The sequence below is a fragment of the Podarcis vaucheri genome (assembly GCF_965113315.1).
Source record: "Podarcis vaucheri genome assembly, chromosome: 3".
Lineage (NCBI taxonomy): Eukaryota > Metazoa > Chordata > Lepidosauria > Squamata > Lacertidae > Podarcis > Podarcis vaucheri.
The window spans coordinates 46,479,346-46,504,724 of NC_138761.1; the positions used below are offsets into that span (position 1 = coordinate 46,479,346).

Consider the following 25,379-nt stretch of genomic DNA (forward strand, 5'->3'; position numbering starts at 1 on the left):
TCCACCTAATCCAGAATCCTTTTTCCTGCTGAAATGCTTCTTCTTCGGAAGCCCAACAAGCAGGGCATGCCTACATTCCCCTTCTATTTCCCCCACAGCACCTGGCATTAAGAGGTAGACTGCCTCTGAACTCGAGGTTTTGCCTCTGCATCATGCCTCAAATATTTATACGCTTCTTTTCCTCCATAAGTGTACCTATTCCTATTGCCTATGACCACCACCACCACCCTGTAGCAGCGAATGCATCCCATGTTAATTGTACACATTGCATGACAAAATGTTTCAAAATATTATTGAACAGTGTGTGCGTTCACCCCACAAGCAGCTCCCCTTCCCCCACTCACAACTCAGTTCTGGTCTGTGACAAACTTGCTCTCCAGGTAAAACTTGTCCTCAATGGCCTGCAGTGGTGCTAAGGTCAGTTAGGAGCACCAACTCTCAAACTGCCCCTCAGAGGCATGTAGCGGAGCTGGGGGGAAACTGTCACTGCTGCCATGGCAACCTGAGGCCTCCTTTGAGCACACACGCTATGGCAGCCGCACAGGGACATCCTGTGCGGGCGTCTCAGTGCCAACAGCAAGGCCCCCCTCTTGCACACATAAGCCACTCAGGCCAATTGTGGCTGAGGCCCCTCCGTTTCACATGCATGTTCAGGCCCCTCTCCTGGGGGCTGATGGGAGTTGAATTAGAGAAAAAGGGCACCATGTTGGTGGGGAAGGGAAGTAACTCTCATGCCTCCACAGCCCCCATCCACAGGCTGCATGAAATACTGCGGGCATTCTGGGCACTTTCAAAGTGGCTGTCTTGCTTAAAATGGAAGGTATGAACTGTTAGTCTGGACAGTTTCAGTACAGTGGTGCCTCGCAAGACGAAAATAATTCGTTCTGCGAGTCTTTTTGTCTTGGGATGTTTTTTGTCTTGCGAAGCACAGTCCATCACTACTGCGCCTCTTCAAGCGGCTTTAAGAAAAAAGCGCAAGATGTTTTCGTCTTGCAAAGCAAGCCCATAGGGAAATTCGTCTAGCGAAGCAACGCAAAACCGAAAAACCCTTTCGTCTAGCGAGTTTTTCGTCTTGCAAGGCATTCGTCTTGCGGGGCACCACTGTATATACAATGGGATGGTGTGCCATCTTATCCCTTGCCTGTCAATGAAGTGACAAATAATCTGCTAATTTAAATTTCCAAGGCATGGCCTACCTAAAATATCAAGAATACTGGATAATAATATAAAGCAGCTTCGTTTGTTCCTAATGGGATGAACCAGCCCCATGTATACTTGGGGTGCAATAATTGCTGGGGATCGTGGCGTGCTATTTCTATGGTATATAAACTTTGTGGTTCTTACCCTTGGGGAAATAATCCATTTTGTTTCAAAATATGAAATAGAGATCTACAGCCTGACATAGTATGGTATTCGACACCTGCCAAATCCACATCACTGAATATTGAGGAGTTTGTTTTTAAGATGGTATCTAACACCTCAACAAATTTCATTTATGAACCAGTATTACTGCAAAAGTGGTAGATGCCTATATTAATTGTAAGTAGAAGTTTCTAAGATACAAATATATTGGGAGAAGGCACTTATGGGAGTGAATTCCACAACTTTTAATAATAACGAAGTTCAATGTTGCTGCAAAATGGAAAAATAAGAATCCTTCTAATATCTACAGACATGCACAAGTATGGCTTTTAGCTGAAAACTGCATTCATGAGCATACTCAGCAATGCCATTTTCAGTTTGGAGTCAGATGTTTTCCTGTCTTGGGAGCTCTGGGTGGGTGGAAAAAACATTACGATTTTAAATGCTTGAAAAAAATCCATTGTTTGCAAGGCAACTCTGTGGCAAGAAAAGACAAACACTGATAATCAAAAACAAACAGCAACATCTAGATCAGTATGGCAAGTGGAAACAGGGTGCCAACTCTCTGGAGCCCTGGGTGCCTGAGCACCCACAAACTTCCTCATGAAGGGGCTGGGCACCCACAATTTTTGGTGCCAGGGCAATGCACATTGCATGGCACCCATGGTCATGGGGCTAAGTCGGCACTCCTGACTGGAAAGCCTCATTATGCAGTTCCATCTAAAAATTCCTACCAGTTTTCATAGATTATATATATCTCACATTAACAGGAAGAGTAATGCGCCATAAAATAAATGTGGGGTGGGATTGAACTATTAAATCCCATCGGCAAAAGTCATACACAAGGACTTCAGCTTGTGTAGTGTGGCTTTCCTCTCTCTCCTCCTTCCTGTGAATCACCTGTGCTCTTGCAATTGGTCCGGGGGGCAATGGGAGAACCCTTCAAACAGCACACAGGGAGGAGGAAAGAGGATTGTTTCACCTGACAAGCAAAAATACTGATGAAAGGATCAGAAGAGTACAACACTGAATTCCTTTGAAAAGATCAAGAAGCAACCAGCCGCCATACTATCATCTATGAATATAGCATTTCAGAGCATCCAGAACACAAAAATATAATTACAGTAAGAAGCACACACCAAACTGAATAAAGAAACCAGCACTATAAATCTGCAAAGTCAGTGTTCTCAAAGTAAAAGTGTTGAGCACTGCAGAATAAAGACACATTTGGATCTTCAAATTCTTAGATGTTCAACAATCACAGTATCATAGAGATCCAAATGGATCATCTAGAACATGAATCCCCCAACTCGGCCCCCCAGCTGTTTTGGGACTACAACTCCCACCATCCCTAGCTAACAGGACCAGTGGTCAGGGATGATAGGAAATGTAGTCCCAAAACATCTGGAGGGCCGAGTTTGGGGATGCCTGATCTAGAACATGTTATTCTTAAAAGCAGGGTTGTCCAACTAGCAGAAAGCCCATAAGCATTTCTGTATTTGTATCTGTGGCTGAATCAAGAAACATCAAAGAAGCAATTCAGTTAAACACGTTGCAAACTCATAAAGGGAAATTCGGTGTAGAAAGGCGGGACTCCACAGAGCCATTTGGTGTCAACAGTGTTATATTGCATATACAACGCATATAAAACTTTTCCTTTACCAATCTAGCCAATTCCTGGAACTGGAACTGTATTTTGGACTGGCTCTGCTAGTGTGTTTGCACTGCACTGATCTTGTTGAAACCTTCTTCCCTCTCCCCAGCCCTCCCAATAAGCATACAGTCTTTTACCCTTAAGGTATGGTGAAAGCTTTGTCGTGCAGGATAGGATCAGATAGAGCAACTGAAGATGGCTAGGCTGGTATGTTCCTCCTCCTATGTATTAGATGGGACTTACAAAGACAGTCATAACACAACCAATGTGTAAGGCCCCCTTTTCATACAGGAACCCTTAATTTCCTTAGTCAAGAAGACAGGGCAGATTACCTAAATTACAAGTTCATAAGTTTACCGTTCTAGCCAACAGCCATGACAAACCTGTATTAGGCAATAGTATTAATAAAATAATACAGAACATGCATCCTTGATATAAAAATCCATAATATAAAAAAAGACTTTGCCAAGTTCTTGATCATTAAAACAGTTTCCCTTATGCATCTCGGCCAGCTCCAATTCTAATATTATTTTACCTTTTTAAAATCCAATTTGGCAACATCCATGATGTAAGAGAGGGAAGTTACAGAGACACCAACAAACTCAAATCCAGCTTGATTTGAGATTAAACTTCTAAAATCAAAATTTATAGTGATTTTACCTAACTTCGTTTTCCTGACCCACCCCTCACCCCCCGCTAGTGCATAGAGGGCCACTCTCTGTGTTACAAAGCTATTAGTGCCACTCAAAAGAAGCCAAACCATTTCTGCCAGGGCGTGTCTGCTTGCTCATGGGAAAAAAGGCTTCAGAAATCGATCTCTTGGATCTCTGTATAAGAGGGAGGCTAAGAGATAATGGTGGGATGCAGGTGGCGCTGTGGTCTAAACCACAGAGCCTAGGGCTTGCCGATCAGAAGGTCGGCAGTTCAAACCCCTGCAACAGGGTGAGCTTCCATTGTTCGGTCCCAGCTCCTGCCCACCTAGCAGTTCGAAAGCACATCAAGTGCAAGTAGATAAATAGGTACTGCTATGGCGGGAAGGTAAACGGCGTTTCCATGCACTGCTCTGGTTCTCCAGAAGCGGCTTAAAGTCATGCTGGCCACATGACCCGGAAGCTGTTTGCAGACAAATGCCAGCTCCCTCGGCCTATAGAGCGAGATGAGCACACAACCCCAGAGTCGTCCGCGACTGGACCTAATGGTCAGGGGTACCTTTACCTTTATCTTTTAAGAGATAATGAGTGATGTCTTCCACCTGCGGTTGATCACAAATACAAAGTCTGTTTGTGTATGGGACCTTGTTGTAGCAGCCATCCAAGATGGCAGTGGGCATCACTTGGAAATGCAGCTCAATAAAGGCATTTCTTAAGGAATCTGGTGAGATGCTCTGTTCTCAAGAATGGATAGCAAGGGGGAAATGTGGTGTTTCTAATAAGGTATCGGTCCCTTCTGGGTTCTGTCCAGAAGATCCAATCCCTTAGTTGACACTTATTCAAGGTCAAAGCAGAGCTCAGTTCTGGAAAATAATAATACTCTAAAATATATTGACAAGCTGATTTCCAGAGTTGGTTATCACCCAATTCCATGTAGCACAGCTCAGGAAAATGCTCAATAGGCATAGCAGCAATTTTTAAAAATATATTCTAACTGAGCAGTCCGCTCTTGCCTTAACTGCTGACCAGCTGGATTCTGTATGAAGAGCTGCTAATATTCCTGATGGCAAAGAGTATAGCTTCCGAAAAAATATTTTGCAATGTTTCCCAAACTTTCATGGAGTTCAAATCAGAGCCCCAGATTTCAACACCATGGAACATTTGATAAAGCACTTTACTACCAAATATATTTAGAGCAGGTTCAATCAGCTGCCCTCCTTTATTGTAATAGAACTTCAAGTGTGCCCCTAAAGTTTTGGGTGCTTTGACTTTCAGTGCCGCCATATGACACTTCCAAGAGAAGGTTTCATGAAAGAGTACACTCAGGTATTTAAATGAGAATGCTTGCCGATCTAAGCATCATTTATACCTAGGACTGTGTTTGCCAAAAATCACAATCTTGGTTGCTCTTGGAGTAATTTATAAATAGGTTTTTCCGTATACAGTATGTGGCGAACAACTGCTGCTTGGATAAATGTAGGAACAAGACCTTTGAATCTGTAAGTAAAGAACTTTAAATTTACTTAGCAGTGTGTGGTCTGTTCATTGAATGAGTAGAAAATTGGGGGGGGTGCTGTATGCAAACTAAACAAGATATGAAAAGGTTGAACAGCTTATATTCCCATTTTATACTGCTGATTGTCTTTTGTGAGTTTAAACCCTGCTACTAGGGGTTTAATGGAGCATAGTCACTGCTGCATCCACTGCCCCCAACACTTGCACTGGCCATGATGAAAAATGATGGGCAGGGCAGGAAAAATGGCCTATTTGACCCACCAAATCCTGTACTGGGCCCACTGTCATCATGTGATGACATCAGGATTAGTTCAGGATCCAGTGAACCCTATGTGAGCCCCCTTCCTGTCCCATTTTGGAGGTTTCTGCTGACTACTACTATTTGTGCAGGAACACTGGGAGAAGCACATTGGGGTCTTCTTGGAGGAAGGCCTCTCCCCCATCAGCCATGGACTTTCCCTGTCACTGGAGACCAACAAAGCCTGGCAGGGCTAGGTTGAGAAATATATCTAACTCATCCAGATCTCTTCCAGCAAGACAGATCAGGGATTTAGTTTGCTCCGCTATTTATTTTAAGCATTTATATACTACTTTTCTTCTTGTGCTAAAAGGACAAGCTTCCTTGGAGTGAGAGTTCCAGAGCCAGGGTGCCACAAGGGGAAATGGGCCACACCCAATCCTGCCACAGAGGGTCAAGCCATTATGAATATTAATGTGTGAACTATCACTAAAGTCTCGGATAGATACTCCCAAGAATGTGACTTACATCAAAAGTTGGTGCACTTTGTTGTGTGTTCTGACTACATGGCTCTCTGAAGCAATCGCTGAAGGGGAGCAGAAGACCCATTGCAATGATCCAAGAGCAAAGCTTCTCTGCTTCTTCTTGAGGTGCATTGTCCTGCTGGCTGGATAGCTTTTCCAGCAGAGTTCGACCTGCAAAAATCAATGTTAAATGTTAAATAAACGGTAACAATCCAACAACCCATTTGAACAGAACAATCATTTTAGTGGTTGAAAGTCACAATCAAAGTGAAGGCAAAAAGATGCTTCCTTGCAAAAACATTACTCCAACCAGTGTACACCCTTCAGCTTGGCAGGACAGCTTGTATAAACTGGTTCTCAGGTGCCTCTTAGAAATATAGCAGGTTCAGGGAACCACCCAGAAGGCCTATTGGATGCTCTGTGGAAGGACCTTGGCTTGGTCACAATGGCCATGGTGGCGTGGCAGCATGGAGGAAGAAGGGAAGCTTCTGTTTTGCTGCTTTAAAAAGGCACTCAATCATTTGCTCTCCTCTTGACACAACATGTTAATAAATCTTGCTATTATATATTGCTATTATATACTGGAGCTGAGGCTCCAATACTTTGGCCACCTCATGAGAAGAGAAGACTCCCTGGAAAAGACCCTGATGTTGGGAAAGATTGAGGGCACAAGGAGTAGGGGACGACAGAGGACAGTGTTCTCGAAGCTACCAGCTTGAGTTTGACCAAACCACAGGAGGCAGTGGAAGACAGGAGTGCCTGGCGTGCTCTGGTCCATGGGGTCACGAAGAGTCAGACACGGCTAAACGACTAAACAACAAGAACAACATTATATATTAGCTGTTATTGTTTCATAGTGTACTAAATCTTTATTAGCCATTCTGGAATCTCAAAAGTGAACAATGCTTTACCTCTAGTTCAGTGAGACATTAAAATACATCAGGGTTGCTGATTCACAGATTTTCCACCAAATTTTGCCTTCAAGAGAATGGAGGGCCCATGGCTTGAAGGGAAATATTTAGTATGGGGAAAATACACCTTAAATTGTCTGTGCCAATTTGCAAGATTATCTTTAAGAATCAACGTACTGTCCTGCATGGTTTACCAAGCACAAACTGATCTTGGGAAGCAAAGAAAACCATACCATCATGACAATTTCACATCCACCATTTTGGATAAGTGTTCCAAACATGGCTACCTACCTGAATCTACAAACGTGCAGGAACACTCTGGGGGCAAGGTGGATATACTTGTGAAAATGCTGGGAAGGTTTCGCACAGTCCTAGTTTCAACCTTTATAGGGCTTTATGTCAATAAAGGCAGCCCTGAGATTGTTGGATGAAATAATGTTTTAACTAAAAATATTTTTTTAATATTTTAACTGTTTCAGAACACTTAAAAAATATGGATGTGTTTACCACAGGAGTGAGGTAAATCACATCCTTACCTCTGAAGGGGTAGCTCTTTTGATCATTAGGTTTAAGAGTTGGTTGCTTGCTATTATTATTTACCATGATAATTCTTGATATTCTGAATGCCTGGTACAGTTAATCAGCTTGGAATGAATCACCACAATTTATTGATGCTTATGCGCGAGGAAATTCTCCCTAATGAGAGGCAAACTGCAAGATGATATAAGTAATAATCTGAAACAAGTCATGAATTGAGCAGCTTGACAATGTTATTCCTCTCAGTCAGTCCAAAATGCTACAACTCTTTTTGGAGTCATGTGAACTGGTTTCATATTGATGCTGAAGAATTAAAGCAATCACTTTCAACCGAGCCAAAGTACGGTATGATCACATCTTATACACATTTAATTTGTGCAATTTCAACCATATGCAGTTGAAGGCAGGCGGGTTGGAATTGTGAAAGCTAAATCCAAGCAAGGTAGAGAGCTTAACAGCTCCTTTTGTGCTGGGGCTGCTTGGGGTTACCTGACACAGAAAGAGCTTTTAAGTCCTCTGCCTTACTTTGGGTGGCCAGGGCAAGGGCCGCTCAGTGTGCCAGCTCTGTTATACTCTTGCAAAATCTTGCAGGGTGATCCAAGTTCCTCTGACCACTCCTAGCCTTTCACAGTAGTTCAGCTCAACATTACTGACTGATGTGTGTTGTCATGTATGGCTTTGTGGTGTTGCTATTTTAAAAGACTAAATAACCCTCCCACAAACTTCCAGAAGGGGGCATAACAGACCATAGGACATAGAGACCCATATAGGCAAAAAATACATTGCAAAGGTTGAAAGCTGTTGTCATACAGACAAGAGCTGCTTTAGAACCAATGGTCCATTTGGATATAGACACAAGAAAGCATCTTCCTAGGTACTCCTCCTAACCATTCCTTTAGCTGAAGATTCTAGGGAAGTTCAGGCTGCATGCATAAAAAGCACATACTCTACCATGGATCAAAAGCCTTTTTCTGAGGCATAGGATTCTGGTAAGAAGGGAGATGCCAAGGTTTGATGATGAAAGGACCGGGAGAATGAGGAAGTAACTAAGTCCTAACCAGAGTAGACACATTAGAATTAATAAATCTCAGGTAGTCATTTATATTAATTTCAGTGGGTTTACTCTGAGCTGACTACCACTGAATACCACTCACAATGTCAATATGGTTTTGGAGCGTGACATTTTATGGGAGAACCAACATCTTTAAGTCTAATGAATGCATGAAGAGGGTAAGGCCATAGACTAAGCTGTCCTGCCAGCTCACATTGGGTGGAACTAGGTAATCAAGGCTTTGTCCTCCTCCAGTCTACATGTGAACTTCAACATAAGAGGAGTTCCGAGCTGCTTCTTTCAGGCACATGGCTCTTAGCCGGCTCTCAAGTTCCTTAGGAACTGCAATTTTTCTGAAGCACATGAATCTGACCTTTGGAAAGTTTGTAAGTAAACCATTTTTAACTTGCAAAATGTGTGGTACAGTTGTACCTCGGGTTACAGACACTTCAGGTTACAGACTCGCTAACCCAGAAATTGTACCTCGGGTTAAGAACTTTGCTTCAGGATGAGAACAGAAATTGTGTGGTGGTGGTGCGGCGGCAGTGGGAGGCCCCATTAGCTAAAGTGGTTAAGAACAGGTTAAGAACAGTTTCAGGTTAACCTCCGGAACGAATTAAGTTCTTAACCCGAGGTACCACTGTATTTCCTTATGCTGGGGAAAGAGGGGAACTTTTGACTGAACTCAGAAAGGCATCTTTTAAAAGGTTAACAGCCCATATTTCCACACTTTACTTTGCTGACTATTTTGTGATTTGAAATCTCTATTGGGGCTCTCTCGCCAAAGAGTACTTGTCCCAAACCTGGATCTTGGCATCCAGGGAATTCTCCTTTAAAACCTATGGTTTTCCCCTTGAACCAACATATTTTATATTTCCTAATAAATAGTCATTGCCCAATGTGCCCCATAGCATAATATGAAGGCAGATAGAAGGGATCATGGTTTGTAGATGAAAACAGGAAAGGAGGATTCAGGATGCGAAAGATTAGGAACCAGAGGGTCAACATTTTTAAAGGAGGTACTGAAAAAATAAGGGCTCATCCACACTTACCTTTTGCACCACACTTTCTAGGAACAGGTCTGCACTTTCCTGGTCAATGTCTAAGCTCCCCCCCCCCCTTTTTTTTTTTTTTTTGCCCTGCCGCTTTCCCCAGGAAAGCCTGCTCTTTAATGCTGAATCAGAACAAATGACAATTCAGGCTTTCCGTGGATTGTCAAAAGCATGAAAAAGCAGTGGGGCAGGGAGTAATTGGCACAGACCGGAAAAGTTTGGACCTGCAACTAGAAATGCAAAGGACAATTAGTGTGGATGACCCTTAATAATAACATTTTTATCATGTATACCCCACCCATTTGGCTGGGTTTCCCCAGCCACTCTGGGAGACTTACAGCACATAAAAAATTGTAAAACATCAGTCATTAAAAACTTCCCTAAACTAGGTTGCCTTCAGATGTCTTCTAAAAGTCAGATAGTTGTTTATTTCCTTGACATCTGATTGAGGGGGGGCGTTCTAGAGGGTGGGCACCACTACCGAGAAGGCCCTCTGCCTGGTTCCCTGTAACCTCACTTCTCACAGTGAGGGAACTGCCAGAAGGCCCTCAGAATTGGACCTCAATGTCTGGGCTGAATGTTGCGGGTGGAGAGGCTTCTTCAGGTATACTGCGCTGAGGCCATTTAGGGCTGTAAAGGTCAGCACCAACACTTTGAATTGTGCTCGGAAATGTACCAAGAGCCAATGTAAGTCTTTCAGGAGCAGTGTTATATGGTATTGGCGGCCACACCCAGTCACCAGTCAAGCTGCCGCATTCTGGATTAATTGTAGCTTCCAAGTCACCTTCAAAGGTACCCCACGCAGAATGCACGTAGAGCCTTAAGTTACCTTTTTTCATGATTCTATACTGCCACATATCGCTGCATGTTTTAAAGATGACATGAAAGCAGGCTTATGATTCACTGCAGATGGACTTATTATATCACACAGAGTTGTCATGGATTTGAGAACTAATTTTGCTGAATTTCTCTGCTGCAAAGGGCTTCACATAATCCTCCATTGCTTTGCCTTTCATTGGTCTGGTCTCACTTCACTCTCCAAATTTTGGGGTTGTTGTTTCTTTTTTAAAAGAGAGATGAAGAGTTTGAACTCTGTCTGAGGGCAGGTGTTTCCTTAGGGCTGCTCCCAATAGAGTGGCTGTTTTGTGCACAGCTTGGTTATGTAACAAGTGGAAATCAAAATCCTCCTATAGCACCAGCTCTATAAACTGAGAATATCACAATGGATCTGAACTTGTAGAAATCCCAAAGGCTGTGTAAATTAAGGGGAGGTGCTAAGAGGTTCAACACATTTCTGCTATTTACTGAAGATCTGTTTCTCAGAAGGACAAACATATTTCCCAATAACAATATGGTAGCCTCCCTGCCCCCACCGTACCCCACCAGTTCCCTGCACAGAAGCATCAGCTGAATCTTACATCAACACTGGTGACAGTGTCCCTACTTCACTTGAAAGCAGTAGGCCAGTTCATAGGGCCACAAGCCACGTGCAGCTCTTTTCCTTCTAACAGCTTACTTCTGCTCCCCAACACCTGTCAGCTGAGCTAGTCACCTCACTTTATAGATGCTCAGTTATAAAGCATTCCATCTTTTTGGAACTGGCTGTTGTGATAGAAAATTCAGTACTTGGGGGAAAGCGCCTTGCAGAAGCTTCAAAGCTAGCTTTTCTTTCTTGCTGCTTTGCAACCATCTATCACAATATGTTTATTCAAGCAGAAATGCCGAATTTGAATGAAGTTAAAAGAGAAGCTGGATGTGTTGAACAGCAGCAAACTCAGGGTACAATTCTGATAGCGGTGGCGGGGAGAGAAGAAGAGAAATATACATTCCCACCCAAAATTCACTCATATATTTTGGCTGCAGTTCAGAGACACACAACTTTATTTTCATAGTAAACAAACTGGAATTCCTCCGTGCAATTCTGTTCACAGAGTTAGTATGCAATTTTGGTAGCTTGGCTGAGATGGAACATTTTTGACTTTTTGCCAATCCCATAAGAATGGCAGCATTTATGTAAAAGTTTCCAAAGAATGTCAGCTTGATACCACTCAAACCAATTAATTACTTTATCCGTTTCTGATTTAAATGTGAACTAGAGAGAAAGTTAAACACAACTCTTTACTTGTGCCTTTTTACTTGCAGGAACAATTTGCCTGCTAGTCCCTCCACAGGTGACTCAGTTAGTAACATGTGTGTCTTACCTTGATACCACCCTTCACATGGTAGGTACAGAAAGCAGTCAAAGTCATTCTGAAGCTAGTTGCTCTGTACACACTTAAAGGACAAATGTGTCATATGTTTAATGGCTGGTCTGGCCCTATGGAACCATCTGGTTTTTTGTAGGGAAAAGCTAGCAAGCTCTGCTACACTTTTGTAGGCATTTTAAGTTTGTATCTCAGAGCTGCTTCTTTCAGAATTTTTATTTTGGTACATATTTCTCAGTACAGAATGCATGAGCATCACATATGTTGTTAAAGCATGACTTTCACTTTATGGATACCACTTCCGTGAATTTTAAAGGGTAAAGCTGCATGATGGTAATCAGTGCAATGCCTGTGACTATTATGTTTATGTCTGCGCTCAGCTGAAAAATGTCTTGCATGAAGCAGCCCTCCTATGCATCACATTCCTTTTACGGGCAAGACGAAAAGCAATTACAATGATTTCAACCTCAGCAAAATTGCTATCTACTAAATAATTTCCCTGTATTTCCTTTCAGCTGCACTTCTCTAGTTCTACACTGGGATTCTTTACTTTAACATACATAGATTGTTCAAGCCCAAATAATCACTGTATAGAGCTTTCAGAACACATGGGCCTATGATAGTTGAAGTCAAAGCAGCATCTTAAACTGAATAGCAAGTTAGCAACAAAGGCGTTGCTAGGGGCAGGGGAACCAAGCAGAAGGAGTTGCCAGTGGAAGCTTGGGAAACAAACGCTCAACATCAGATTTTACAGTCTGATTACTAAGGGATAAAAATAGCAGCAATTGACTTGCCAACTTTGTCTTTTTACGTATTTGCGGTTAGTGACACCACTTTGCCCCAGAACAGAGGGCATTCATCACAAGAGACAAACTGAATACAAACATTGATCCTTGGCTATATCAATAGCTCTAAATATAAAGGCAACCGAGAGGTAATTCAAGCAATATTTACAAAAAAAAAAAACCTGTTCTGATTAAGCAGGCTATCGCTTTTTGATCAAAGGTTTCATACGTGATGCAAGCTATAAGAAACTGAAATGTCCTATCTACAGCAGCTCACCTAAAACTATAGTACACGTGGCATCTTCTAATAATAACTGAAAAAAGGAACAGATGGGTAGCCGTGTTGGTCTGCCATAGTCAAAATAAAAAAATTTTCTTCCTGTAGCACCTTAAAGACCAACTAAGTTAGTTCTTGGTATAAGCTTTCGTGTGCATGCACACTTCTTCAGATAAGAAAAAGGAGGAAAAAAGGAAGAATTTGATCTCCTTAAACTACAATTGTCTGCAGGACTGTAACAGGAGAGAGGGAAGACAAAAAATAGAGGTGCCTGGCTGCTTCAGAGAACTTTAATTTCCATGTTTCAACTAAAAAGCAAAAGTTTTCAGCCTCTGCCCCTTTTAACATAGCTCCAGTTCACATGTTAACAGACACAACAGTCCTCAGTTGGTGAAGGAGTAGGCACTCCTCCCATCCACCATACACTTTAAGTAGGGTTGCCATACAGTGGTACCTCGGGTTAAGTACTTAATTCATTCTGGAGGTCTGTTCTTAACCTGAAACTGTTCTTAACCTGAAGCACCACTTTAGCTAATGGGGCCTCCTGCTGCCGCTGCGTCGCTGCTGCAGGATTTCTGTTCTTATCCTGAAGCAAAGTTCTTAACCTGAGGTAATATTTATGGGTAAGAGGAGTCTGTAACCTGAAGCGTATGTAACCTGAAGCGTATGTAACCTGAGGTACCACTGTATTTCTAAAAGTGAAAATCCAGACAGAAAAGTTGTTGAGCTGCTTTTTGGCCAAAGCTCTTGAGCTACTGACAGCAGTTGCTATATGTCCAGATTTCCCCGGACATTTCAGTGATTTCTGCCCAGACACTGTTTACACCAGCCGATTCCTGGCAATGTCAACCCTACTTTAAGGAAAATGTAAGATGAGGCTTTACACATGCCCAACAAACATGGAATGCCTCCAGCCTCATTCAATTCCCTGTACAGTGGTGCCCCACAAGACAAATGCCTCGCAAGATGAAAAACTCACTAGATGAAAGGGTTTTGCGGTTTTTGAGCTGCTTCGCAAGACGAATTTCCCTATGGGCTTGCTTCGCAAGACGAAAACGTCTTGCGTTTTTTGCAAGTTTGTTTCCTTTTTCTTAACACCCTTAATACAAGTTGCAACTTGACTTCGAGGAGCAACTCACAGAACGCGGTGTGGTAGCCTTTTTTGAGGTTTTTGGCGATTTTTGAAGCTTTTCCAAAACTTTTCCGACACCGTGCTTCGCAAGACGAAAAATTCGCTAGACAAAAAAACTCGCGGAACGAATTAATTTCGTCTTGCGAGGCACCACTGTATCTGGATCTGAAAACCTTTCTTTAGGTTTTGAAGATTTTATTTTTTTTTAAGAGATGTATTGTTGTAAGGTTACTGATTGATGTAAAGGCTTTAGAAGGAGGATTATGGTCAATAGTCACCATTAGCCAGTGAGCAAGTCTGCTTGCCAGGCCGCAGCTTCTACTATGGAGATCACAAGTAAGCTGTCCAGGGATGGTAGAAAATAGTCAGAGATGTTTCTTGAGGGATTAGAATGTGAGAAGCCACTAGAATGTAAAAGCCGTCAAGTAGAGGGAGGTGACTTATTCTGATATGAGGCATCCAACACACTTATGTCAAATAGTGTGTCTTCATAGGCTGTCATTCAGCATTTAAGCACCCAGGCCAAGAGGCAAGACAAACTAATATTCAACAAAAAAATATGAGCCATTCCAGAGACCACTGTAGTGTGTGTTGGGGGGGGGGAGAGAGGGTTATATATTGTTTAAGATAAAGTATTGAAATATAAATGAAAAGTTACTTTTTAAAATTTGTATAGTTTTGCTAACCTTACACAAGTTAAATAATGAGACCTCAAGATAAAACTGGTTGGACTGAGCCGCTGCTTTTAAGACACACACTCTCAAACTTAGTTCTGCCACTAGGTGCGTGGGAGTAGATTTGTAGAATAATAATAATAAGAAGTGAAGATATTTGCTTATTTGTAAATTAATCAAAACATTGCATAAATGCCACAAGTCTTGAGTGATCTCTCCCACAAATGAAAGTAAACAAGGAACTTACTGGCATTTAGGGATGTTGCTACTAGATTGCTTTACTATGAATTGTTTGAGGTTTTTTCTTCCATTTCAGTGTTTGATATTGCATTATACAGTACCTCATGCTGATAATTGATAAATATAATTAATAAATAGGGGTAAGGAATGTACAATAGTATAATAATATTCAATACTTGCTCAGTTGAGAATGGGACTTCCTTTTAAGCAATGTTTTATGCCTAATAAGCATATTATATAAAGAAATTGCATGATTAGGTGCTGGAATGCAGATGCCTGGCTGACACATTCTTTGAAACATGGAGGTGGAACCAAAGGTTATTTGTTTCCTTAATCACCAGTCAATAGCTACTAGTAACATAGAATCAGTGCAGAGACAAAAGGGGGGAAAGCCATTCTCTGTTGCTCCTGTTCCACAGCACTATTTTGAAGAACTATATAAACAGGGTAAATTATCGAGTTCCTTTCCAGCCTGCTACTCCTGTTGTGTTAAAAAGTTATGTGGAAACAACTCTTATGCAGCTTCAGTGACATACAATGTAGACACAATTCAAATTAATGTTTGAATTCTCTTCCACAGAATGGTGAAATTTCTTAACTTGGTATATGTTCTTTGGCTTTATTGTTGATATTCTGGTTTGATTATTTTAGACCATGTGAAACCAAAAGCTGAGCAGGAGCAAATCCCACTCCCTTGGAAACTGAAACAACCAATTTCCAGCAGTGCTATTTTTCCCTGGGTTGAGAAACAGCAAAAGTAAAAGGGGTGGTTCTGGGTTCTCTCTCTCTCTCTCTCTCTCTCTCTCTCTCTCTCACACACACACACACACACCTACCTTTGTCATAACTGCACAGGGATGTAGTTGTTTAGACACTTACTTAGTCATGGTTGGAGGGGACGTTAAAAGCCTTTGCCTGCCCCTCCAAGGGAATGGGGTATCCTATTAAAGGGGAAGTGCTCCTCTGCACACAAACACCTGTCTTTCAATGTATTTTTATAAGCAATCCCAGCTTGGAGGGAGGGGGGAATGCCCCACAAATTATACACTGTTGCCCACCCAAATTTCAACTGCACTCCCTTTATTTTATTCCACATCATTTGAACAAAAGGAAGTAATTTTCCCAACTTGAATGCCTTTCCTCACCCACGCCACTCCCATAACTCTGTATCATCAACTTTCCTGAGAAGGTGATAGCTATTCTTGTCCCTCATATCCCATTGTAGATGCTCATACCTCATCTTCCATGAGATGAGAAAATCATTATTTTATCCATCAATTCATTGCATTTATAGCCCACCTTTTTCTCCAAGGAGCTCAAGGTGGTGGAACATGGTTTTGCCTCTTCATTTAATCCTCACTGCAAACCTGTGAGGCAAGTCAGGTTAAGAGGCAGTGGCTGGTCATGTAGATGCTACCAAATCAGAGCTGTCAGCCCCCTAAGGATACGTGCTATTGGTGTGTTTTCTGACACAATCCTTCCAGCCCATCTGATTTCTCATTCTCCCATTTAGATCTTACCACTGTGACATAGTATCTAGTCACAGAGAAGCAAGAGTCACCCCACATTTGACTAACACTCACACCTCTTAATTTTGGTTGAGAGAGTAACTCCACACAAGCCAAAGGATTCACAGGGCCCTGCTTCAAAGCCAAAACAGAAGATATTATTTTAGCACAGCAGCATTGCGTGTTTCCTTCCTAAAATAGCCAAGATCTTTTTATAATACCTTGGTTCTGCTTACAGCTCATCTGAACATTCCTTACGAAGTTTACTGCAGTGGATTATATAGGAAAACTTTGTGATTGCAGTTGCTCATTACCATTTACGTCATGTATTAGAAAATCCTCAACCAGAAAAGAGCACGTGGACTACTAAAAAAAAATGACATGGCAAAAAGCCCAACTATACAGCACTGTAAACTAGGCCAGCTATTTGTTCACTGCCTGCTGTTACTAAGATCAGAGCTAAAAGCCCCAGGGAACAGCTAAACTGAAAAGAAATGCTTCAGATTACATATTGACTATAACAACCACAACAGTGGAGATGTGCACTATGGGCATGCAAATCATAATTATTATTTATATCCCACCTTTTAGGATACAAATCCTTCCAAGGCAGCTTACAAGAAAATTTAACCTTCTAAAATAAACACAGCAAACAATGAGGAGCCATACTCATCTGCGGTAAATGGGAAGCTCTGGAACATGCTCTGCAGCTGCAGCCCATTCAAGCAGCAATACTTCCCACTTAGTGCCTCCGATAAAAGCATCCTTAGCACCTGACTTGCCATTCTGCAGGCCACGATGACAGCAAAGTAGAGGGTTCCCATTGTTAACTAAGAGAGAAAGCTCAAAAACTCTGCCTTAGATGTTTTGTGGCCCTTATAGCTGAGGGAAGGGACCATAGCTCAGAGGTAGAGCACATAGTTTCCATGTGATAGATCCCCAGGTTGAATCCATTTAAGATAATCAGGTAGCAAGTAATGTGAAAGAGCTCTGATATTGTGGAAAAGGCTACCAAGCAGAAAAGGGAATTCTGGGCTAAACGGACAGCAGCTTCCCTTCCCTTAATGGAGATGAAGGCACACTGGAAAAGACTTGAGTTGGTCTCTCCTAGGGAAGGGGATGTTTGGGTCACCTGGGTGGGCATAGGTGCCAGCTCTCTGGGTGCCCAAGCACCAACAAAATTCCCCGTCAAGGGGCTGGGCACCCACAAATTTCAGCACCAGGGCCATGCATACTGCATGGCACCCACTGCCCCAGACACTCATGGTAGTGGGGCCAAGCTGGCACTCCTGTGGGAGGGAATGCCCAATGGGGAGAGGCTGGGTTTGGCTAGTATTTAGGGCTGTTCTGCTAAATTGGCTTTTATTCCACATATCTTTGTTATATACCTTAAGAAATATAACCTTTCCAATAGTTTGCTGTCTTCCAAGTCTTCTTCCTAGGTCTGGGGGCAAATAGTATTATCTAGTATAATGAAGTTTCTTATGTTTGCAGTAGTCTGAAGTCCTCTCTCTTCAGCATAAACCTTAAAACCATGTAGGTAGACTTAAAACCATCTAGGATTATAAAAGACTGCTAAAAGTATGAAGTAATGATGATAATTATGATGATAAATCTATTAAATGTACCAAGTGGCGTCCTACCACACTGGGAACAATTTTCTGCTTTAAAAATATTTATGGCTAGTTTCCCCCAAACAGCAATTGAATGTTGAGGTCTTTCTTTTTTTGCGCTCTATTGTTCACTTTTCTGAACTCTCACAGGCAAACACTAGCTTGTTTTCAGTAGCTGCTTCTGCTCCAACTCTGTAATGTGAAGAGTGCTGCATAAACTGAAAGATTTAATCAGTCTCTGGATTTCAAAGACAGCTGGCATATGTGGGCAGAAAGAAAGAAAGAAAAAAGGTGACAACTATTTACCACTGGGTGCATGGCATCTAGTACTGCAAAGGAAAACCTGCTTCTTTCACAATTACAATAAGATAATAACAGGGAAACAAGGCATAAAGGAAAACAAAAGTGTGTTAAGATACTGAAAGAGATGCTTTCATGGAATAGAAGCCTGAGTTCATAGATTTTATCACAACAAAAGCTAACAAGGCAGTAGATTTAAAAAAAAAAAAACAAAAACAAAAATACAATGCATAATTGTTAGAGGCACTATTGAGAAGACCAAAGTCTTTTTATGTGAGAAAGAGGGTTAATTTTGTACAGAGGCAATAGTCCTCCCTATAAATCGTATACAGAAGTGACAGTCCTCCCTACACACACACACACACCTCTGCCAAGATGACATCTGAGCAAGCCCAATGGTCATTTTAATTGAGTTTACTTTGTATAGCATATGGAAGGATAAATAAATATTTGGGGCACCTTTTTCCAAAGTTAAAACTAGAAGCAGACTCAACCGTTGCACCTGAGAACCAACTGCCCTGTTTCCCCTTGTTACTGCACTAGTCTCTCTTGTGCATGTGGTTCAGAGCTGGAATAAGGCAAGCCCAGGAAAGCTACCAGCGCACATAATAAATGCTGGAAATGTAATGAGACTGAAGGTACATTCTTCCACCTTTGGTGGACATGCCCAAGGATTAAGAACTTCTGGGAGATGATTTACAATGAAATGAAAAAGGTATTTAAATATACCTTCCTGAAGAAACCAGAGGCCTTTCTCCTGGGCATGGTCGGCCAATTGGTGCCAAAGAAGGATAGAACTTTTTTTATGTATGCTACAACAGCAGCAAGAATACTTATCGCAAAGCATTGGAAAACACAAGATCTACCCACCTGGGAAGAATGGCAGATGAAGCTGATGGACTACATGGAATTGGCGGAAATGACTGGCAGAATCCAAGACCAGGGAGAAGAGTTGGTGGAAGAAGATTGGAAAAAATTTAAAGTATATTTACAGAAATATTGCAAAATTAATGAATGTTAGAAGGATGCTGGAACGAAGTTATATGGCTTTAGCAGAAATGTTATAAAGAATTAAGTAAAAGTAGATTGTTAATGGACCAAAGTGGAAAACTTAAGGTTAGACTGTCTTAAGTTAAATTTTAGAACGAAAATTGAGAAAGATGGAAAGGACTTGCTGAAATAGCTAATTGAACTAGAATACAAAAAAGGGAGGTGTGAGGAGGTCGATGAAACAAGTATATGAAAGGTAAAGACATGGAAAGGTTGGATGTGTTTTTAAATGTTTTTGTTCTGTTTTTTCGTTGTTTTATTGTATTGTTTTTTGTTTTTGGATTTTTTTGAGGTGTTGTAAGGTATTGTGTTCTTTTGTTTAATTTTCTATTGTTCTTTTTCTCTTTCTGTAACTTTTAAACTCCTAATAAATATCTTTTTTTTTAAAAAAAAAGGAAAGCTACCAGCGCACAGATCATACAGTCTCATCCTAGGGCAGGTTTGTCTCCTGTGTTGGGAGTGGCTGAATCATTCAACCACAGAAAATGCAGACAAATAAATAAAACAGTATTATTTGATTGGGAAGCAACAATATTTTGCTAGAGCAAATGAAGCATGCAGAGGGTCAGTGGGCAGCTTTCACTCTGAAAGTCACAGGTTCAATTCCCAGAATTACCAGGTAGGGCTAGGAATATCTCCTGCTTAAATCCCAGAGAGCTGCTGCTCGTTGGTACAGACCATACTGAACTAGTTGGACCAATGGCCTAAGGTAGCTTCCTAACTTTTCTTGTCTCTTGCAGCAAAAATAAAGTGCCCTGTTGCACACTTAAGAACTCACACGATTACTTGGTACTCAGTGCTTTTTTTCTAAAAAAATGTTTAGGGGGTACTGTCATTTTCCCACTCATATTGAAATACTGCCCCTCAATGAGACCAAACACAGATTCACAAAATGTTTAGGGGTATGCATACCCCTGTGTCCCCCCAGAAAAAAAGCACTGCTTGTACTCACTCATATGATGGGGTGTTAGGGGAGCAGTAGTACCTCTGGTGGGGGAAACATCCTCCTCCTTCTGGGGTAGTCTGTCCACCTTTGGTCCCCACTCTGCACTCGGCTCTCACCTGTGGCTCCTAGAAGCTGTCAGCATGCAACAAGGGCTACATCCTGAAAAATGTCTTTGATTGGTCAGCTAAATCAGGTGAGGGTAGTCAACGGGTCTCAAACCCTCGTTGAGTTAAAGACTACCCCTGCATGCAAAGACGGACTTCAGAGGATTGAGCGGACAAGACCATTAGTGTGTCCAGCCATCAAGAAGGCAGTTTCTGCGTGTGCTGTAGAGGAAGTGAGGGGTAGATGGAGCTCATCAACCTGGGAAGGTAGCACATCTCAGAGAAGGAAAACTCTGATGCTAAACCGCCACTGCCTTGCGGGAAAACTTTGGGAGAAGAAATGGCTAAAGAGTGAACCCTACACAAATCCAGAGTGGAGTCCCTAAGACAGTTGGATGGCGCCTTGTACGCTTCCTTCTGGCAACTCCTGCAGCCAAGCTGGTGCCGAATGTATCAACCACGCCAGCAAGGTGAAGGGGGTGGTCTTGTTATCTCAGTAACCCAGGACCTCCATACACACTGCCTAGGCTAGAGTAGGTCACCTTGGTGCTGCCAGCACAGCGATTTGACTTCATCCCTGGAGGCACACTCCATGGTCTCTTGAGACAGACGGATGCCAACAGGATTACCCAGATCCATGATCTCTATTATGCAATTGAATGAACCACTATAGCAGACAGTGCAAACTTATTTTCAATAGATCCCCACAGATTCTAGAGCAGTATTCTTATTATTTATGTGACTATTTTACAGTAAGCAAATCTTCAGTAAGAACTTTCAAGGAATTGCATCGTTCACCATTATACAAATGTCAAGTACTGAATCAGTGGTACTTAAACCACCTGAAGTGGGCTTCTGAGCATAGCTCAGAGTGTAAACTGGTTTAATGACATTTCTATTTCACACTTTCTCTATGGACTTCAAGGCAGCATACATAGGATTATCCTGTCTTATCTTTTCCATAGCATATAAGGTTCATCTGCAGTGAGAAGTCACAACTTCACCCAATGAACTTTAATACTGAATAAAGATTTGAACCAATCTAATATTCGCTCAACTATACAACACCATTAATTCCATGGGAATTATATCACTGTCTTAAATGAATTCTGGATTGCAGTGTGAATTAGCAAGTTTGGTTAAAAATAACTCAACAAAGTTATTTCCTTTGGGAAATTAATAATATATACAATTATATTAATAGCATAATAGCATAATAATACTTTGAAACCAGTGAGTCTGCTTAACATTTCAGAATAGAAGAAAACACTCAAATCATTTTTATGTGCAGTAGTCCAAACTGTTCCACTTTCATTAACTTTCACAACTGCTCCACAAAACATGCACTTAATTCAAATTATTTGCTTTCTGCAGAAATAATATAATAATGTAGTTTGTTAAGGGTGTTGGGAATTGTAGCTCTATAAGGAGTAAACCAAACATTCTTCGGGGAAGGTTTGTACTTTAAAAGTGTAGTGTACATGTGACCTTAGTGAAATCTCATTACTTCAATGGGAATGAATTTCAACTAATATTGCAAATTTATGGCCTGTAACATCCCAGAGACAATTTTCCCCTCCAAGGAAGGAGACAGACCTCACAATTTCTCTCTAGCCAAACCTGGAGAGTGGGAAACAGGGGTATGTGAGGATCACACCAGCAGAGGCTATTGATTCACAGGACTGAAACCTCCTAACCTTCCAACATGCTTCCTGAATAGTGGGGAGGGAGGGACTACCCTGGCCAAGAAATTGATGTAGTTTATTTTCTTCCCATTGTAATTTAAGAACAAAGCTCCTGGAACAGGTTTTCTTTTTAAAAGGAGCAATGCTAAATTCAAACAGGATTTGAATACAGTAATTCTTCCAGACTCAGCTCTCCCTTCCCAGACCTTCTATGTATACTGAATCCAACCCAGTATTTCTGATAATGATATTAGAAGTTTTAAGAAAAATTGAGGTCATCCATGAAGCTAAACCAAACTTTGAAGATACCTTTCAAAGTTTACCTCTGATGCCTTACATATTTTTCTTCAATGTGTCTTCATGGCGCCTAACAGTCACTGTGGTTGAATGAAGAAGTACAGAACATCTGGCCCAACAGTAAAAATACACACACAAACACACTGGAATAACCTCCTCAAAAGCAGATGGCTTTCAAGCAGTAGCGGTAATGGGCCATCCAGGCCAAGGGACAAACTCTAGGACACCAGATGCATCCTTTGGGTCAAGTGTTGCAGACTTCTGTACCACTGGACTAGGGAGATATCAGCTCTTTAAACCCCAAGACAGCCATGGTGTCAGTGGCTAGCCTTGTGCAAATACCTGTCCATGGTATGCCTTATTTACATGAACATTATTTTTGTAAATTATCAACCAAGGGCCAGCATGGCCTAGTGACAAGAGTGTTGAGCGTCAGTCAGGCAAACCTGGATTCAGTTGCCATGACTGAATAGTGACCATGTGCAAGTCAAATTTCATCAAGGGTTCGTATTCATAAAATTTGACTTGCAATTCTAATGTATGACTTACAATTACTGTGAGAGTTGTGAAAGTGAAATAAATCCCCGCCAGGACTGTAAAGCACTTTGCACACCTAGCAGCTTTGATATATTTTTGTGATATAGCAGTATATAAATATTTTTATAAATAAAATAAATAATAACAAATAATGTTGAGCAACAGATGCAGTAGGCTTGCACAATGCTCCCCAAAATATAATGTCTGCTGGGCTGTATACACAGAGCTCACTGTTTATTTATAAGACACTTTATCAGTTGCCTGATGGGTACGCTGAATAAAGCAAAATTCTAAACAAGTACTTTAAACAAGTGCTGCAGACATATTCACTGAGACCACAGAACTTGCATGCATAAAAAGTTGTAGAGTTTGCAAACTCACTTTAAATATCAATTTAAATCAGACCAAGATAGATAGGGCATGTTAATTACTGTACGCTAGCCACCTACTTTTCAGACCCGAGGTCACAGCAAGGGTTACCATAGTTTACCAATGTCACTCACCTCTAAACACATTGGGGAAGGCATCAGTAGAAGCTGGTGTCCCTGACGACTTTCTCGAGTGATTAAAATGCACTCTTTCGCCTTGAAAACCATCTCTACCCCGCCGGTATTCCAAGAAATCTGCCGAGCCTGACTTTTGAGCTATTTCAGCTCTGTGATCTGAAATCTCATCTGTCCAGTCTGCTGATCGACTAAATGAACCTACCAAACTGGCCGACCTCTGCTTCTTGGTTGGCGCACTCTCCTTCCGCTGAGAGGACTCGCGTCTCCTTTTAAAGAGTGGGCTCTGGGATGGGGAGAGACAAGGTGAGTGATTTGGGGAACTCAGCTGCCTAGTGGTGGTTTTGATGTAGCAGGGATTGATGAGAGGATAGGGCTTAAAACATTTGGAACTACGCACAGGACAGCTTGAGAGATCCTCAGAGGAAAAAGTACCATTTTTCAATTCAGAAGAAAGCCCATCATCCAGCGCCTCTCTGCTGGCTGACAAACTCTGCTTCCTTTCTTTGGCTCCACCAACCTGATCATGGCCTGTATTTACAATATCATCCTCTCCTTTTGAACCTGAAAATTCAACAGCTATTCCTTTAGCCTCTGAATCGCCAGCTGGGGATGGAAAATTAAACACGGAACTGCCTAGCACAGCCCCATTCTCTGTCGCTGCAGCATTTAAAGGGGGTAAATCTTTCAGTTCACGAGCAGGTTGGTCCTGCTCCTCTGGCAATTGCCCGTGCTCTTCCTGCATACTGAATACACTGCTGCAGGAATGCCCCATTATGTTTGTCGCTTCTTTCACTTCACTTTCGGTATCGCAGGTGGCAATATATTCTGTGATTTCTGATTTCGCTGAGACAGGCTGTTCAGTATCTGGACTGCTGTCTTTGTCGCTGCTTAGTGAAAGAAACCTTTCAAAACCTAAGGGGGTTGCTTGAGAATTAGCCATGTGTAGGTCCATTGTTTTGGTGCCACGCTGCTCCGTTCCAATGTTAATTGCCCCCTGCTGCTGCTGCTGCAGTTGCAGTCTAATAGCCTGCTGGATATCAGAAAGCAAATCCTCTTGTTCGGTGGCTGAATGGAAACTGTATATGTCCGTATCGGAGCCGGAGCTGGTCCTTTGTCCATCCTGCGGGTCGGCAGCAGCTGGACGATTTTCATTTGTATTTTCAAAATGATCCACATCTGTGTCCGAGAGACCCCCTTCATCTGCAGAAATGCTTATATCAGGAGTTTTGGTGAGAATCGAATGAGCGCTGTCTAGCTCCCCTGTTTGCGAGGCCTGGCTTTCTAAAACATCCTCTCTCGAGCTGCTGTTTCCATCTTTAGCCTTGGACAGATTTTTTCTGATCCTTAGATTGGAAAACACAGATGCCCGAGACTCTGACTTCCCCTTTTTTTTGCCGGATTCATTCCCTTTGCCGTACCTCCCCAGTCCCTTTTTGCTCCCTGCTCCCTTCTTTGTGCCTTCTGCATCCCTGGGCCCAGAAGCATCCTCGCCTCCTTCATGCACATCACCTGCATTCCTTTTCAGCTTCCCATCTTGGTTCCCCATGTTGTTTAGCAATCGTGCAGCGTCAGGAATCAAGCCATGCCGCTCGCCTTCATTCAGCTGGCCTGGCAGCGAGGACCTCTCGAGTAATCCAGGTTTGTTTTCAAGAGGCGGTGATGCAAGCGGAGCAAAGGCTTGCTCTGCCTCTCTCCCAGCTGCTGGAGCTGCCTTTTTGCATAATGTGCTGCTAGCACAGGGCTCCTCAGGGACATGCTCAGTAGAGCACCGAGAGATGCAGACAGCTCCTTCCAATGGTAGCTTGTGGCACCGTTGCCTTTTCAGACTCAGTCTGCTACAGTCCTGGCTCTCTTTGGTAGATATGAATAGTGATTCCTCAGCAACAGGAACTTTCTTCTCCACTGTCAGAGTCCTCTGCATTGCAAAATGCTTTAATTCCAGCCTTTCAAAGGATTAATTCCTGGAATTGGGCAGGGGTTAGGAAAGGAGGGGGGGGGAGAGAGAGAGAAGTAGGAGGGAAATTAAA

The 25,379-nt window shown here is 42.1% G+C and overlaps 1 protein-coding gene across 1 annotated transcript in view; it reads right to left on the minus strand.

Annotated features, from left to right (window-relative positions):
- FMN2 (formin 2) overlaps positions 1-25,288 on the minus strand; it is a 152,744-nt gene extending 127,456 nt beyond the window's left edge. Inside the window, exons 1-2 of the mRNA XM_082214968.1 lie at positions 23,350-25,288; positions 5,948-6,114 (exon numbers count right to left, since the gene is read on the minus strand). Coding sequence (XP_082071094.1) covers positions 5,948-6,114; positions 23,350-25,273 — 2,091 coding nt within the window. The 5' untranslated portion in view covers positions 25,274-25,288. The remainder of the gene's footprint in view (positions 1-5,947; positions 6,115-23,349) is intronic.
- Positions 25,289-25,379: the final 91 nt, after the last annotated feature.